The sequence below is a fragment of the Bos taurus genome, chromosome 15 (genome assembly GCF_002263795.3).
Source record: "Bos taurus isolate L1 Dominette 01449 registration number 42190680 breed Hereford chromosome 15, ARS-UCD2.0, whole genome shotgun sequence".
NCBI classification, from domain to species: Eukaryota; Metazoa; Chordata; class Mammalia; order Artiodactyla; family Bovidae; genus Bos; species Bos taurus.
The window spans coordinates 35,597,027-35,614,340 of NC_037342.1; the positions used below are offsets into that span (position 1 = coordinate 35,597,027).

Sequence of the window (17,314 nt, forward strand, 5' to 3'; positions counted from 1 at the left end):
AGGGGCTTCCTAGATGGCACTAGTGGTATAAAACCCACCTGCTGATGCCAGAGGCACACGAGATGTGGATTCAATCCCTGGGTCGGGAAGATCCCCTGGAGGAAGGCATGGCAACCCACTCCAGTATTCTTACCTGGAGAATCCCATGGATAGAGGAGCCTGGAGGGCTACAGTCTATAGGTTGCAAAGAGTCAGACACAACTGAAGTGACTTAGCACACACACATACACACAGACAGAGGACCTAAGAGACCATTGGACACTCTGAAGAGATTCAGAGGAACATCCCCTGAACGCAGGTCTTGTTACTTGGCCAAGTGGGTAGCTGTGTGCGCCTTATTCTTTCAAAGAGCCAGGTCAGGAACTGCCAGGTAATGGTTGACTCTTTTGTGTGAGTGGGGAGTCCTGTGAAGACATTCTCCCTGTTTATAGAGACAACACGGTCCCCTCCTTGGGGTGGATTTAGTTTGGATTTTAGTCCTGTCTCCTAATAAGCTGCTTTCTCTGGATGTTGCTGAGCAGAGGTCTCTATAGTCATGGAGTACGGGGTTTTCTTCATGTGTTTCTCCCTGCCCACCCACCCCTCAGTGTCCCTCACTGATGTTCAGTGTTGGGGCCACAACTCGTCCTTTTCCAGCTGAAATCTATTCATACCTGGCTGTCTAGGTGGTGGTCATACCTTCTTTCCTCACCGACCTAAGGCTGCAGGGAGGTCCTCTTTCTTCCTGCACTTTTGGCTAGAGAGCTCCCTGGCCAGCCAGCATCCCAGAAGCTAGTATGGGAGGAGACATGGGGTTAGAATACAGGAAGATGACTACAGTTAGAGCTCAAGATTGTAAGGTGCAGAAATGGCAAAAGTGGCTACTTGTCCTGGATTCCTGGGCCATCACAAACCCAGATGGTCTGTTCTTTGTCCCACTGAGGAGCAGCGGCATATCTAGTTGATGGAATGTGATGCTGTCATTTAAAATGACATGGATGAGTTTAAAAGAAAGGAAAAAAATGTGTAGATTACAGCAAGTTTTAAAAATCAACATGGAAAATCGTAAAGCTATGTGATCACAGTTATCTGGGCTTCCCAGGTAGCTCTAGTGGTAAAGAACCCACCTGCCATTGCAGGAGACATAAGAGACATGGGTTCCATCCCTGGGTCAGGAAGATCCCCTGGAGGAGGGCATGGAAACCTACTCCAGTATTCTTACCTGGAGAATCCCATAGACAGAGGAGCCTGGAGGGCTACAGTCCATAGGGCCGCAAAGAGTTGGACACAACTGAAGTGACTTAGGATACACAATTATCTAAAAACACAAAAAAGCACCCCCCCAAACCCCCCCCCCCCAAAACCCAAGCATATTACAAAGAATGAAAGTAAATATACCAGGGAGATTCTTAGTATCCTTTTGGTTTAGGATTCTGGGCTTTCACTGCTGTGGTCCAGGTTCAGTCCCTGGCTACTGAGATTGTGCAATGTGTGTGGTATGGCAAAAAAAAGACAAAGGAAAGAAAGTAAATATACCAAGTATTAAGAATGATATTCCTTTGGATAATAGGACTATGGTTACAGTTTTCTTTGCTTCTAGCTTTTTTCTTGTATTTCTCAAGAATTCTGTAATAACCCTCATATCAGTGTCTTAAATGGGAGACAATTAAACTTGATAAAACCTCAAACAAACCTTTTTTATTGTTGGACTGTGTGTCCTGAATTTGGGCTTAGAGATGTAGCTGCCATAACTGAGATGAGCGGAGAACTCTTCGCTTTCCTTGTCTCAACCTCTGGGAATTTGAAAAGTCAGGCAAGACCAGGTTCCAGGAAGACGTCTCAGGCATAGTTCTGCCTGGAGGCAGGGGCTGGACAAGGCAGCCTCTCAGAGTCCCTTCCCACCCCCGTTGGCTGTTATCTCTCTGCTGCACACAGCCTCTGCCAGCAGTGTGCGGGCTCTAAGTGTGGCGACATTCTCTGAGTGGGGAGCAGTGACAAAAGTCTGGCTGGGACAGAGGCCGGGGGCGGGAAATCTGGAGTGAGTGCCTGAGCTGATAAGGAGCCAGTGATCTTTCTGCCTGGTGGGACTCGCACCTCTAGCTGCCAAGCATCCAGCCTGGCCCAGCCCCTTGGAAAGCTGGTGCCTGCCGCGGTGGTCCTGCTGCTAGGACAGCTCAGAAAGCATGGTGGTCACGGCTGTTTCTGCGAAGGACTTCCTGATGGTGCAGGGTGTTGGGGCTCTGTCTTGGGGTGCGGGAAGGATCACTGTCCTTTGAATAACAGTGGTTTTGAAGGAAGCAGTGTAGCTCCAAAGTGGAAACTGGGATTTTCCCTCCTGGCACCTCTGTAAAAGTGAGCCTGGTGAGCGGACTTCCAGAACACGTCTTCCTCGGCTGTGCCTCGCCTGGATCCTCCAGCTCCATCTCCTCAGGGCCCTGGCCCAGGCATCCAAATCAGTTTCTCCACTTCTCTGGCAAAAGGCCTCAGTTTACTGCAGCTGTCTGGATCCTGTCACCCATCGGAGCAGCAGGCACCCAGCCAAAGAATGCTGGCACTTACACTTTGAGGAAGGCTTACAGATCCTGGAGTTAGCAGAGTCTGGGAATCAAGCATTGAGCTGCTTAAGGATAGGGACTGGATTGTGTGGAATCATTTTCTGCTGCTGCTGCTTTGAAAGAGTCTTTCAAATGCTGGGGCTCTGTAGAGGCAGGTGAGAAGGGTTCTCTACGATATCTCTTATGCGTTATGCATGATGCTCCCAGGGTACCAGCCTTCCCAGGGCAAGTGGGAAGCATAACTGGCCCTCTTGGTGGGAAGCATGATGCCGCTGGATGCTGATGGGGACACATCGAGGGCATCCACACTGGGGACCCAGGCATCCCTCATTTCTTCCTGCTCTCCAGACATGGCACAAGGGGTTAATATCTCCAATGGCTCTATTTTGGGGCTAATGGAGTGTTCCCTAGAATAGGACTCTTTGTTGAGTAGTCTATTTCGGGAGGCAAGCCCCACTGGCATTTATGTAAGCGATTCTCTCTGTGTATCTGGGGGTGTGGGTGTGTGTGCGAGTGATTTCTTGTTACTAATTATAAGCAGCTCTTTTTGGGAGCCAGGGAAATGGAGGTGTGTGTATGTGTGTAACGAGTGTGGATTGCTCTTGCCGTGAAGAGTGGTAGTGTAACCGTGTGTGCCCATCTGATGGGGCACGCAGTCACCCAAGTAAGAGGATAAATGAGGGGGCCTTGAGACAGCAGGCAGCAGTGACTTGGCCCCTTGGGGTGTAAGGCTGTGGAGCCTACCCACCTGTCCATGCTCTTGATTCCCTGAAGTGCGTGTGTAGGCTGGACATTGTGACCCTCTGACTGCAGTCTGGAGTTAAGTGGTGTCCAGAAGATCTGTCCTGGGTTGTTTAAGGTCCATTAACCAGTTCTAACCTGAACTAAACCTCAGACTCCACTTCCCATCGCAGCCTGGCTACTTACTCACTGGATTCTCTTCTGTCTCTCCACAGGCCAAATCCACATATGTCGAAGCAAGAGAGAAACCAAAGACCGTCCAGCATGGTCAGTGAAACGTCCACGGCGGGGACCACTTCCACCGTGGAGGCCAAGCCTGGCCCCAAGGTGAGCTCTTGGCCACTCGCCCTTGCCTTTCCCTCTTCTGTATTTTGCCAAGTCCTTTTGTAGCTAGAAATGCATTTGACCTTCCCCATAGTGTTTTGTTGGTTTTTAACTCTTTATTTTGTATTGGGGTTTAGCTGATTATAGTGTCATGGTAGTTTCAGGTCAACAGTGAAGGGATTCAGCCACAAATATGCATGTATCCATTCTCTCCCCAACCGCACTCCCATCCAGGGTGCCACGTAGCATTGAGCAGAGTTCCATGTGCTAGACAACAGGTCCCTGTTGGTTATCCATTGTAAATACAGCAGTTCCACCACAGTTTTGTGAAGGAGACACATAAGTATTCTCCCCAAATGAGAGATCAGGAAATTGAGGCCAGTTGGGGTTATGGCACATGTCCAAGAAAAGAGGTGATTGCTGACAGAACCAGGACTGACATCTAGGGCCCTGGCCGTATTCTTCATTTTCCTGGCGTGTCTTGGGACGGCCACACCTCTGTTCACATGTGTCTTGGAGACCGCATAGTAAAATTTGTGACAGAGGTCCCAGAGGTGTCTGTGCCCACGCTGTGGAAGCACTGACTGAGGAGCAGGGCAGAGAACCAGTATTGTGGAGAAGGGGAGAGCACCAGAAAGGGGGGTAAATATCTGGAAATTCGTAAATACTGTCACCAAAAATTGCATTGCTTCAGAAAGCCACAGGACATACTGGGGCCAGCAGCTGCTGGTAAAAGTTGATGGAAAAATCTCTTTACCTTTGTTTTCTCTGTGACCCAGACAGGAAGCTTGCTAGCTCTTGGACTCCCCTTTTAATTAGGATGCTATGGCCATGCGCCCACCCATTCTCGGTCATCTCGCTGTTCTTTTGATCAGAGGACGGTGCCATGCAGATGAAGGCACAGGGAGCCTATGGCTCTTCTATCATGCATGTGCTTTTGGGGGCTTCCCCAAGTCATCCCGGCTGCTAGAGACTAAGTCTACTCTTTCCTAGATCATTAAGTCCAGCAATAAAGTCCACAGCTTTGGGAAGAGGGACCAGGCCATTCGGAGGAACCCCAGTGTTCCAGTGGTGGTGAGGGGCTGGCTGCACAAGCAGGTGAGGAGACTGAGGAGGGAGGGTGGCAGGGAGGTAGTTCTTGCTGATTTCCTTCCTTCCCCTGACCCCTGGGAGCTGGGAATGGGCCCATAATAAGGTTTTTGTTTCTGAGTCTGTCCGAGGCCAGATTCTACCAATCGTGCTAAGTGATTTGCTCTTCCTGTTTGTAAGTGGACCGTCTACTCAATGGTGCAGTTTCCTTCCCCAAACCCACTTAACCGCTTTGGTTCTTGGTACTATTGGCTGTCCTGGGACTCGGACCCGAGTGTGGGTGGATCAGCCTGCATCCAGCTTTACTGCCATAATCCTCTGCCAACACTTGCCTTCCTGATGTTAAAGAGCCTTTGTTATCATTTGCCTGAAAAATCCCATGTTTTCCTTTTCTCCTGTCTTGCACACATATCTAGCTTCCTAACACCTCAGATTTCAAATCAGCCAAACTCAACTCACTGTCTCCTCAGCCCCTACCTGTCTTTTCCCCCAGCCTGCTTTTCCTGGGTTGTGGTGGTACCATCCTTCTCCCAGGCACTTGGTTTAGGAACCTCAGCACCATCACCAGCTTCTCCTGCTCCCACGTCTGTTCAGTCCAGAAACCCTGTCAGCTCTGTGTCCCCCGACAGTCCATCCTTCACCTCTGTCTTTACCACCAGTTATTCTGCCTCTGGTCCTCTGGCCTTGGATAGGCTGTGAGGTCCTAGGGTCAGAGAACATGTTCCTTCTGTCTTCTTCCTTCCCTTCTTGCCATCCATCCATCCATTCCCCCACTAACCCACCAAATGCATGTTCTAAGTGTTCTCACTGCAACGACAAAGGGATGAGTAACGTGTGGTTCCTGCACTTGAGGACCTCCTGTCATAGTCTGCAGGGGACACCTCTCATGTGTCATGTCGTCACCCAGCACGGACTCCCACATAGCATATTATCCAGATAAACACAAATTCTGAGAGCAGTGATGTTTATTTTTACTCAAGGCTTTATGGGAAGACAGAGGTGGGCGTTAACTTGTACAACACACAGAAGAAATTCCTAAATGTCCCCTTGAAATCCCTCTCCCCTAGTTCCGTTCCCCACGGCAGCTCCCACAGCTCCCCAGCCTCTTCTGACCAATACTCCCCTGGGCACCATCCTCTTTTAATGAGACCCTCTTCCCTCACAGCTCTGTTCTCATTCTCTTTTCTTACCTGGGTCACCCTCTGACTTTTTCCATTTGCATCCCTGTCCCTGTTAAACAAAAGGCTCCTTTGAAATGTGGGGTGAGATGGGAGGGATTATAGATAATCCTTCTCCCCAGCAGACACCCCCTTGCCCAGGCCCCTGGGCCCCTGGGCTGTGCTGTAGCTGTAAGGTCTGTGTAGATGCTGTGGACACCCAGTAGAGAAAGTGTCACTGTCCTTGTGGGAGTCCTGAAAGGCTTCCTGGAGGAAGTGACATTTGAAGCAGATATATAAAGGTGGAGAAGAGCTTTTCAAACAAAGCAAATATCATATGCCAAGACTTTAGAGGTCACCTAGTTAATGCAGAAGATAAAACCAAGAAATACAGGAGCTTAGCAAGTTTTTAACACTTAAGTAAATGGAGGATGGATAAAATTTTTTTTAAATTTAAGCCTGTCAAAAAGTTTTGCAGAAGGAAGACAATTTGAATAGCTAAAAGTGGCTCTGGAATTTTCCTAGGTTTGGGAGAAAAGTGACCCTAAAACTACTATTTTCCTACCCTCACTCACTCACTTCAGTCGCTCAGTCGTGTCCTCCTCTTTGAGACCCCATGAATTGCAGCACGCCAGGCCTCCCTGTCCATCACCAACTGCTGGAGTTCACCCAAACTCACATGCATCGAGTCAGTGATGCCATCCAGCCATCTCATCCTCTGTTGTCCCCTTCTCCTCCTGCCCCCAATCCCTCCCAGCATCAGAGTCTTTTCCAATGAGTCAACTCTTCACATAAGGTGGCCAAAGTACTGGAGTTTCAGCTTTTAGCATCAGTCCTTCCAAAGAACACCCAGGGCTGATCTCCTTTAGAATGGACTGGTTGGATCTCCTTGCAGTCCAAGGGACTCTCAAGAGTCTTCTCCAACACCACACTTCAAAAGCATCAATTCTTCAGCACTCAGCTTTCTTCACAGTCCAACTCTCACATCCATTCATGACCACTGGAAAAACCATAGGCTTGACTAGACGGACCTTTTTTGGCAAAATAATGTCTCTGCTTTTGAATATGCTATCTAGGTTGGTCATAACTTTCCTTCGGAGCAATCATCTTTTAATTTCATGGCTGCAGTCACCATCTGCAGTGATTTTGGAGGCCCCCAAAATAAAGTCTGACCCTAGCCATATTTAAAAAATTTTCATAGTCACCTAAAAATTTTTTTTTAAATAAATGGAATGATTTACATTTTAGATGAGTAGAGGCAGAGTCTTGTTATGAGACAGTTTAGTTCAAGAAAATCCAGGTCTTTTTCTGTTGAACGGAAGGAAAACACAGCATAACCAGTCCCTTACGGTAGATAACTTAGTCAAATGAGAATTTTGCCTCACTGATTAATAAGCTAACTTAAATTCTTTGTCACATACTATGTAAATCAATTTTCTTTCTTTTTTTGATTTTTATTGGAGTACAGTTGATGTATAATGTTGTGTTAGTTTCAGGTGTACAGCAGAGTGAACCAGTTATACATATATCCGCTCTTTTGTTTTAAGTTCTTTTCCATATAGGCCATTACAGAGTACTGAGTAGAGTTCCCTGTGCTGTGCTAAATCAATTTTCTAATCAGTACAAATGAAGACATTTTATAGCATATTAAATGAATGAATGAAGGAATACATAACTTTTTGTTAAAAGCTGATTTCTTACTGGAAGAACTGTTTTTGAATTCTTGTCTTCCTTTCTAACAGTAGGATGCTTATGATATATTAGACTGTTTGCAGGAAACAGAACTTCCTGGGGATAAACCATCACTGGATTTAAATTTTAATGTCCTATTCAAAGAAAGGCTATGCAATAAAAATTTATTAATTTATGGAAAGAAAGCGTGAATATGGGCAAATCTTGGTTCCAGAATCAGGTTGTACATAACTAAGGAGGGGGAGCAGTATGCTCAGATATTGCCCTGATTAGTTTTCTTTGCTTTGCAGGACAGTTCCGGGATGAGGCTGTGGAAAAGGAGGTGGTTTGTGCTTGCTGATTATTGCTTGTTTTACTATAAAGGTGAGCTGAGGTTCAGGCTACCCAGGGCTCTTTGTGCCCGAGGGGGTGGTGAGAGGATACAAAAGTTGGTCTTCTCAAATCCAGTGTTTGGACCAGTGGCCCGAGCTAATTAATAACCTGTTAACCTGCCAAAGTGTTCACTTTTACATATGTGGATGGTTGGTGACTTCATTTTTATCAGTCCCGGCACCGGAAGTGCCATTTGTCGAGTTAAAAATAATAGAATCTGGTTTGCCTTCTATTAGGGTCTTAAGATCTGGAGTTTTTCCAGCTTCTGCCCCACTTGGGGCATAGGCACACCTTTGATGCAATCTGGAGGGAAAAGAAGTATAGGTGAAGCATTGTATTTTGTAACCTATTATCTGGATTTATGCCCTGTTATTGGATGGGCAGCTGGTGAATAAAATTGGCCGTATGAATATTTGTGAAGCCCTAGTACATATAGTTAAGGGCTGTGAAAAGGTGAGAGGAAAGTAAGGCTCAAAATATGGAGGAAGAGATAGCCTAATTATAAGACAAGACTAGGCTGTGACAGGTGCTTTGGAAGGCATCCAAAGTGCTTAAGCAGTGCAAGGGAAGCAAGAAGTTAATTCCATCGTAGATAACTTGGGCAGGCTCCTTAGAAGAGATAGGGTATGAGTTGAGCTTTTTAGGATGGGTAGAGCTTTGCCCATGTTTGGGGGAAGATGGGCATTCACGCAGAAGAAGCAGCTTGACTTAAGTTCTAGAAGCAGAGGAAGGTGGAATGATAGGCCTTCAAGGCTAGAGCGAGTCTTGCATGCAGCACACACTAGGGGATAAGGCTCAGGAGATGGCTAAGGGCCAAAATGCAAAAGGGCTGTGACTCCAGACAGAGGAAGTCAGGTTTCCTTCTGTATCCAGTGAACAGTCAGCAAGTACCTTGTGTGGGAGAGCAGAGGGACCAGCTTGTCATTAGGAAGTTACCTCTGGTAACAAAGATGGTTTGGGGGAGGAAGAGAATAGATGTAGAAAGTATGATATTTCCCACCGGCTCTAACTTTGCCCATGAGGAGTGTACCACCCAGAATCCCTTCCCCACCCTTCACAGAACTTTAAATAGCACCTTCCGAAGCCTTCTTCCCTTCCCCAGGCTGTGTGCCGCTCTGGGCTCTTTTCCCACAGTGCATGGTATGCGCTGTATTTCAGGAGTTAGCAGGTGGGACTGAGCGTGTTTACCTGTGTGCCCCCATCCTCAGGGACAGGGCACTGTCTGACTCACCCATGTAGTCCCAGCACCAGCACAGTGGTCCCCAGAGCACCTGAATGGATCACCCATGATCGCAGTCATCCTGGGGGAGAGAAGAAGCACTGAACTAGGGTTGTGGGATGGGCCATCCTAAGGAGGGTGCCACAGGAGGTTATCCTGATGTGTTCTTCCATTCAAAGACAGCCGAGAAGAAGTGGTCCTTGGGAGCATCCCTCTGCCCAGCTACGTGATCTCACCGGTGGCCCCTGAGGATCGCATAAGTCGCAAGTATTCCTTTAAGGTACTGTCCCTCTCCTTTAGCGCAGCAGTGCCATCCTAGGAAATGTTGTTGTTGTTTAGTCACTGAATCGCGTCCAACTCGTTTGTTAGCCCATGGGCTGTAGCCTGCCAGGCTCCTCTGTCCATGGGACTTTCCAGGTAAGAATACTGGAGTGGGTTGCCATTTCTCTCCAGGGGATCTTCCTGACCTAGGGGTTGAACCTGCGTCTCCTGCTTTGGTAGGTGGCTTCTTTACCATTGCGCCACCTGGAAAGCCCCTAAGATGCATTGTGTTCCCAGAAATGGCTTCACAGAAGCAGTTGTTTTTGTTGGGACTGGGAGGGGAAAGAAATTAAGAAGTTGAGTGTTTCAGACTCATGTTAATAAAATTATAAATTCTTTAAGCAAGAATAATATCCCATCACAGGTGCTTTCATTTGTGTCAGAGCTTTTGAGTCCCTCAGCCTTGCTTAAGTATTTAGACCTCTCTTTTCCTGTCACTGCTGTATTTCTGCGACAGGGTCTCCTGCTTTCTTAACCACTGTCGCTATCCCCAGTGTCTCCAGAGTTGCTGTGGGTTGAAGATCCTGGATCCTCCTTTGCTTCATTGCATGCTGTGGTATCGCCTTATTCCTGTAAAACCTTTTGTGACTGAGAACTACTGTTATCCGCATTACCTCATTTGATGCTTGTGGGGAGCCTGGGGGGTTAGTATGATTAGCTTCGTTTTATAGATTAGGAGAATGAGGATTGGGGAGCTGAAGAAGCTTACCACAGTCCCAGAGCTGGAAGACAATGGAGGCAGACCTCCGCCCTGGGCTCTGTGCCCTTTCACGTGCAGTGCAGGGAGGGAAGACGATTTTTCTCTCTTCCTCTCTGCTTTTCTCCCACATCTTACTCTGGTCATCTGCACACCCATTGCAGGAGGCAGCAGATGGTTTCAATGAATGGTGATTGTTATTTTAGTACTAGTGATCTATTAAATAGTTCAGAGCCTCTCCTGCTCATTGTTGGCTCTGAAAACATTTTGTTCCCTGGGTTTCAGACTAGTCTTTTGCAGCCAAACGCCTTCCTTAGAAAACCTTCCTTTCTAGGATTGAGTGTTGCTACTGAGCAAACAATTGGGATGACGCTGTTATATATGATTTGGGGCGGGGGGGCAGCATTTGGAATATCTTCAAAGTAACAGATTATAATAACTATATATATTTCATCTTAACACTTCATTGGGAGGTGTGAAAAATAGATTTGAGGAAAACATCTTTTATGTGCTGTCACATTCTGTCCTTTTTAAAAGAAATAAGACTTCACCGAGTGTGTTCCCTAAATATTTTGTCTGGGAGACAGAAGGCATGCCCATTTTTGGGGCTGATTGGGGTCTTCAGGGTCTGAAAGGAAAGAAAAGCCACTACCAGCAGCACTGGTGATGTTCAGCTGGTTCTCCAGAGAGGACTGGTTTCCGGAGTGTGGAAGAGGTCCCTTCTCTTTGGGTTGCAGTGTCATTCTTTCAGGGTGGGCCTGGGGCAGCTCAGAGTCCACGTTCGTGGGCTACCGAGGAGTGTGCAGTGTTTTATGTCCTGGGCCTATGCTTGCCTCTGATGTCATTTCTCAGTTTCCAGAACTGCAGTTCTCTGACTGTTGCTAGGACACCCTGCCTGAGATTGTTCAGAGCATCTGCAGTGGCAGATAGGCAGACCCTAGAGGGTTATGTGTTCCTCTCTCGTTTGTATTCTCTAACTGCACTCCTAGCCTGGCAGCCCCAGGCATTGAGCTGGATGCGCCCTGCGGCTCCGCTGGGTCTGCGGGATGAGCAGCAGGGCTCTCTGCACCGCTGGGTCTGCGGGACGAGCCAGCAAGGCTATCCGCACCGCTGGGTCTGCGGGACGAGCCAGCAGGACTCTCCGTGGCCTTTAGGTGCCATTGCTCCCCCACCTCCCCCTCCCCCCACCAGCAGGCCTCGTGCCCTGCTGGCTCATCTGGGGCATCTCCCCACAGAGTGCCTACTGGAGGCACAGCCTCCCTTGGCCTGCTGGTCACCTCTGAGCAAGCTTGGCCCCTCAGATCCAGGGTCTGGGGCAAAAACCATCCCCACGCAGCCAGGGGGGAAAGCGTCTTTACTGCTTCCCTTTGAGCTGTTTTCCTTCCCTCAAGACTAAGGCCTGAGGCCCACAGACCCGTAAGTGTCAGTAGGTAAATAACATCTTTCTTTTTTAAACTTCTTCACGGGTAAATCATGTCTTTCCTATTTTAATGCATAACATCTCCTTTGATTGAGAAAGCAGACAACAGTCGGTATTGACAGCACCCGTGCCTTTGATCACCAATAGAAACCAGAGATGTTTTCATATCACCTTATAGTTGTTGCAGACATCTCGAAATACTGTTTATGCTCTTCACCACTTCGAAATTACAATAATTATTACATGTGCTACTAGACTTGTTATGTGATACATTATTAAGGAAGCACCTGTATCACTATATTGCAACATTTAAAAATATTTTGGTAACTATATTTTAATATAGTGTATTTCCTTTATCTTATTTGTGCACTAAAACACCTTCTAGGAAGAGTTCATAGAATTCACCAAGTCATCAAAAAGATGCCAGAAAAAAGGTTAAGATTCTCTGCTTTAGATTCTGGCTGAAGGCCAGCCAAAAGTCATGGTGTTTTACTTATGTATACTCAGCAAACTTCTATTGTGCTCTGTTGTTCTACTTGGCAGGATATAGATGCTAGGGATACAGCAGTGAAAAGACACAGTCCTTGCCTTTGTCTGCACGAGCCTAGGGATTAACAGGATAAGAAAAGAACAGGAAGGAGCTGCTCTCTTTCCCCCTTTCAATGTTGTGCTTTTTTTATCTCTGAGATCCATCTCTCCCCTACCACTGTCACTATTCTGTCTGGCCTGCCATCACCCCCCACCCCGTGGTAACTAACTTACTAGGCACCAGAATGATGCCTGGCACGTAGTGAGCACTCAGTGAGTGTTGGCCATCATTGCTTCAGCCCTCGAGCTCCTCTGTAGCCTTCAGCCCGTCCTCCACACTGTTCCTCAGTTACACGTCTGTTCAAGAATGCTCCCACCATATACCCTTCTGTGGCTGCCCATTGCCTTCAGGATAGAGCCCAGTTTTGGTTTAGAAGGTCTGGCTTATCTCTCCAGCCACGTTTTAGCACACCTTCTTCATATGCCTTTCCTCCATTTCTTGCCCATAGGCCTTTGCTTGAGCTTCAGTCACAACCTCGAATGCCCTTTCTGAACTCTTACTTGTCTTTTAGGCGTCTGTTCAGGGCCTACCTTCTCCAGGAAGCCTCCCCTAAGTCCTGTGGGCGGGTTTGGTACTTCTATTTGAACATCCACAGCTCTGGCATCACTGCCCCATAAATGGTTGATTACCCATCCAGAGCTTTCTCCAGGGAAACTAGCCATCAGCTAGTTTTGCCAGGGTAGACGGGGCTGGTCGTGTTCTTTAAACAGATCACATGGAGCTGTCATTTGTGTAGGAGTTGTGGTCAGTGACACACCTTATACTTCCCAAGTTAAGGTTGGTTCAGCTTGTGTCTCATGTTTAGTCCTCTATAAGTCAGTGATAGTTCAATGAATCCCACTAACTTACTCAAGTGGATACCTGCCCCAGAACCCCCTGTGGCTGGGCAGAAAGTCTGGGAAGCGGGTGTCAAAGATCTTATGGGTTATTGTCCAAGGGAGCTTTTCTAAGAATTTCTGCCAGTTCACGGTAAGACATGCATAAGCCCCTTCTAGTTCTCTTCTTATTGCCACATCTCCACCTTGCTGAAAAGGAGGGATCCTTCCTAGAACAGTGAGTGAGTCCTTATCATGCAAGAAAGGAAATCAGATTTGCTCTGGCCACTGTAGGAACCCTTAGTTGCAAGCCAGGTTTGCCTGGACTCCCTTGGCACTGGGCTGGATGGATTCAGATCTGTGAGTGTCACAAGCAGACTTGTATTTAATATCATTTTTGGACATGGTTGTTAGTGTGAGAGGAGAAGTGAATGCTTATAGTTCATGTCTGAGGTTTCATCCATGACCACTGGTGATCTCAGAAACATGTCATTTTCTAGACATGTTTCCACTTCTCTCATTTTGCTTTCTCTGACTGATCCTTGCATGGTATCTGCCTGTCATTGTAGATCTGGGTTATTAGATCAGTGAGCTATATCAGACTCATTTCTGGATAGACCCTGGGAGACATGTCTGGAATGTCTGGATAGACATTCCTAGGTGAGTGTCTAGAATCCTGACTCCAGCTTTTCAGTCAATCAAAAAAATATTTATTGGGCACCTACTGTGTGCCAGGCACTGTTCCTGGGGATACAGTAGTGAACAAAATAGACAGAATCCCTGCTCTCATCAAGTTTATATTCTGCAAGGAAGAGAGAGATGATAAACAAGAGTGTAATAAGTGCTGTGAGAATCTGTGACTAGGCTTGGAAATCCAGGAAAGTCACTTCTCAGAGCTTTACTTGACATATCTATAAAAGGGATTCTGAATGTTCCTACATTTCAAGGCTATTGGGATTAAAATGAGATAAAGGCACGGAGGTACCCAGAAGATATATAGAAGGCGCTCCGTAAATCTTTCTCTTTCCGCATCATCTTGGTCTGTGGATTTGGTGAGCTTTTTCCTTGCAAATTTAAAAGACCCTGCTTATCAGAGCCCAAAGGGGAAAACTAGTGTTACCTCTTCATGGTCCATCCCAGTTGCATTTCAGGGGTCGTTCCTGGTACCTATAGAACATATGAGAGCACCTGGAGGCTTCCTGACACATAGTAGGTATGCCAGGGTCCTCAGTCAGGTGTTAGACTGCTTGGTCAGACTTTGTCGTACCTCTTTGGAGAGCCAGAAGAGCAGCTTCCTTGATGGGCACATATCACATTTCATGCCAAGCAGGGAAGTGCAGTAAATATCTGCACCAAGCTATCTGCTATTGAGCAGATGTTTTGAATCAATTCCAGTCATCAGGTGCTTCAGAAGAACTGAGACAGGGATTCCCAAGAGTCTGCTTCTTTGGAATGAGGTGTTTTGTTGTTGTTGTTGCTGTTTTTTTTTTTTAAATTTTAAAAATCTTTCTCACATAAGCCTTGAATTGACTGTGTACCCTTCCATAAGTGGGAGTAAGATAAGCAGGAAACAGGTACAGCTGCAGGGCTTTCGCTGCGGGGAGCAGACACAGCTGTTGCTGGGCCTGTCTGTGTCAAGGAACGGGAACCCAGCCTTTTTTTTCCATCTGTGGAAATCAGCTGGGTGGTGCGTGGGCTTTCAGTCTGGAAGTGGGGAGAACTGGCCTGGGGCATCTCTTGGTTTTTGCTCCTGGAAATGAAACGCACACTAACCTCTCTGACCTGGGTCTCCGTCTTCTGTCTCCAGGCTGTGCACACCGGGATGCGGGCTCTCATCTATAATAGCTCTCAGGCCGAGCAGTCCGGCATGAGGACCTACTACTTCAGCGCCGACACCCAGGAGGACATGAATGCTTGGGTCCGGGCCATGAACCAGGCTGCGCAGGTGCTGTCTCGATCGTCACTGAAGAGGTCAGTCCCCGTGGAGGGTCCCTGCCAGAGCGCTGCCTGTGTGGGAGGGGGACCCAGATTCCACCGTCCACTCGCTCCTGTTAAGTATTGCCCTCTCTTGGAATTTTAAATGGTGACTTCTTCCTGGAGGAGAATGCTTACAAAGCCAACACATACTGCCAGCAGAGCTGAGAGGTCCCCTGGGAATTATCGAGGCCACTGGCCTCATTAAGCAGAGAAATGGGAAGGACTGGAAGGGTGAAATGACCGAAAAGGCTGGGATGCCCAGCCTTGGAACCTGGTCGTGTGTTTCTCAGTCTTTCTCCTCTTGTGTGCGGCTGAAAGGACAACCTTAGGGCAACGTCTGCGGAGGAGGGAGAGGACAAGCAGGAAAGATCTTGAAACTGGAAATGCGTCACCGACGGCCCACCACCTTGCTGTTGGGAGCTGATATGGGCACTGTCTTTCAGCTGCCTCTTCTCTCAAGTGGGCCAACCAGGGTACCATCAGGGATCTGGAGGCTCCTGAGTCTGTTGACTGTGGGTGATTCCCTGAGAGCACACGGACAAGGAACATGAGTGGTCAGTTGCTTGGAGAAGGTTGGGTAGCCCTGGAAAAGTCGGGGTGCCTTTAGCCAGCCCTCACCTGACATGAACCCCCTTCTTCACTGGACATCTTGCTCTGTTTGGAGGCCTCTTTGACAAAGGTCTCTTAGGCCTTGTAAGAGTAGTGTCCTCCAGCAACCTGAAGACCGGATTCTCAGTGATTGCAAATGAGTGGTTTTATTTTGTCCACCTTTTCCAACTCAATTTTTTGTGATTTGGGGTATTAGTGGTACTCCCTAGCTTCATATTCTCTTTCCTGAGACTAACAGGTCTTTGATATAATTAGTAGCCTCCCTCAAGAGGCAAGGTAGGGGTCAGGTTCTGCTCTTGGAATTTCCGTAGCGCCTAAGTTGAGCGTTTGTTGTGCCGGGTTTTTTCTGTCTACTTTTCAGTATCCTAGGCTTCAAGGGGCTATCGTCTTTGAATCTTCTGCACACCTGACACATAGTAAGCTCTCAAATATCTATCGAGTGAGTAAGTGAGAAACTGAAAGAATGAATGAATATGTTGGAAGGACAAGAACAAAGACTGTCCTGGCAGTTATCCCATGGGCTCTGCATTAGCGGCTCTTGCCTATAGGCATTCAGTCAGGTTTGCCTCTCTTCCTAGCAGAGTCATCCAGCCTGAATTTTTCTGTTGTGTGCATGATAATGAATCGAAAGTCTGTGCCATTAGCCTGCAGGCAGTCTGCTCAGTGACAGTGGCACTTCCACCTTCACCGCAGGAGAAGGCAATGGGCAGGTTCGACACGACTTACTCCTAGTGCACAGTCTGGTCCCGGAAGCTCACTGTTCCCTTGTCTTTGTTCTTCATCAAAAACTATTTATTTGGGTTGTGCTGAGTCTTAGTTGCGGCATGTGGAATCTTTAGTTGCTGCATGTGAATCCCTAGTTGCATCAAACCTGGGTCGCCTGCATTGAGAATGTGGAGTTTCAGCCACTGGACCACCAGGGAAGTCTTCCTCCATGGGACACACACGCAATAAGAAAAATATCCTTAGTCACCTTCCCAGTGTTACCTCTGTTACCAGGTTACCAGGGATCTCTTTAAACTATTTTCTGTTCACTTATGTGCATATATGCTCTTGTAGGAATATAGAGGGTTTTTTTGTGCTTTTTTAGTAGCATGAATAATATTGATCTTGAAAGTTGTTCTGTATGAGTGTATATGGGCTGACTTTATTTTTGACTGTTGTATGGTATTTCATAATGTTAATGTACCATAGTGTAGTTAAGCATGTGCCCCATGTTGGGTAGTTCATTTTGTGCTCCCTTTTTCAGCACAGTTGTGTAATGAAAAGCTTTGTACAAGCCTCTGCACGTGTGAGGCTTTCAGATTGTTGGGTCAATATACAGTGCTCTTAAATTGTAACCAATACGGCCAAACTGTCCTTTAAAGTAAGTTGTATTAATATGTTCCACTAGTGAGAGTGCTCATTTCTCCACATCTTTGCAAACCGTTGATATTATCAGTCTTTTGCTTTTGCTGAGCTGCTGTGTAGATAAATGGTATCTGTTTATTTTAATGTGTGTTTTCATGGTGGTGGGGATCTTTTATATTTATTGGTCACTTGTATTCCTCTGCAGTGAATTGCTGGTACCTATTCTCTGCATTTCCTAGTGAGTTCCTTGCTTTTCTTCGATGCTTCCTTTCCTCCACGTGTTAAAATCGGCCCAGTTGGGACTGCTGCTTGGCCTCTTGCAGGGGTTGGTTGTAGGCTCTCAGTTGTGTTATTTAAGAGAATCTGCTTTCCCCCTCTTTTCAAAGTCAGGATACTGTTTGTCAGTCT

The 17,314-nt window shown here is 47.1% G+C and overlaps 1 protein-coding gene across 9 annotated transcripts in view; it reads left to right on the forward strand.

The window, feature by feature from the left end:
- Positions 1-17,314, forward strand: part of PLEKHA7 (pleckstrin homology domain containing A7) — a 228,872-nt gene that overhangs the window by 149,274 nt on the left and 62,284 nt on the right. For all 9 annotated transcript variants that reach the window (XM_024975785.2, XM_024975786.2, XM_024975788.2 and 6 more), the window contains 5 exons: positions 3,491-3,602; positions 4,593-4,697; positions 7,828-7,900; positions 9,308-9,408; positions 14,778-14,941. In XM_024975785.2, the coding sequence (XP_024831553.2) occupies positions 3,491-3,602; positions 4,593-4,697; positions 7,828-7,900; positions 9,308-9,408; positions 14,778-14,941 (555 nt within the window). The remainder of the gene's footprint in view (positions 1-3,490; positions 3,603-4,592; positions 4,698-7,827; positions 7,901-9,307; positions 9,409-14,777; positions 14,942-17,314) is intronic.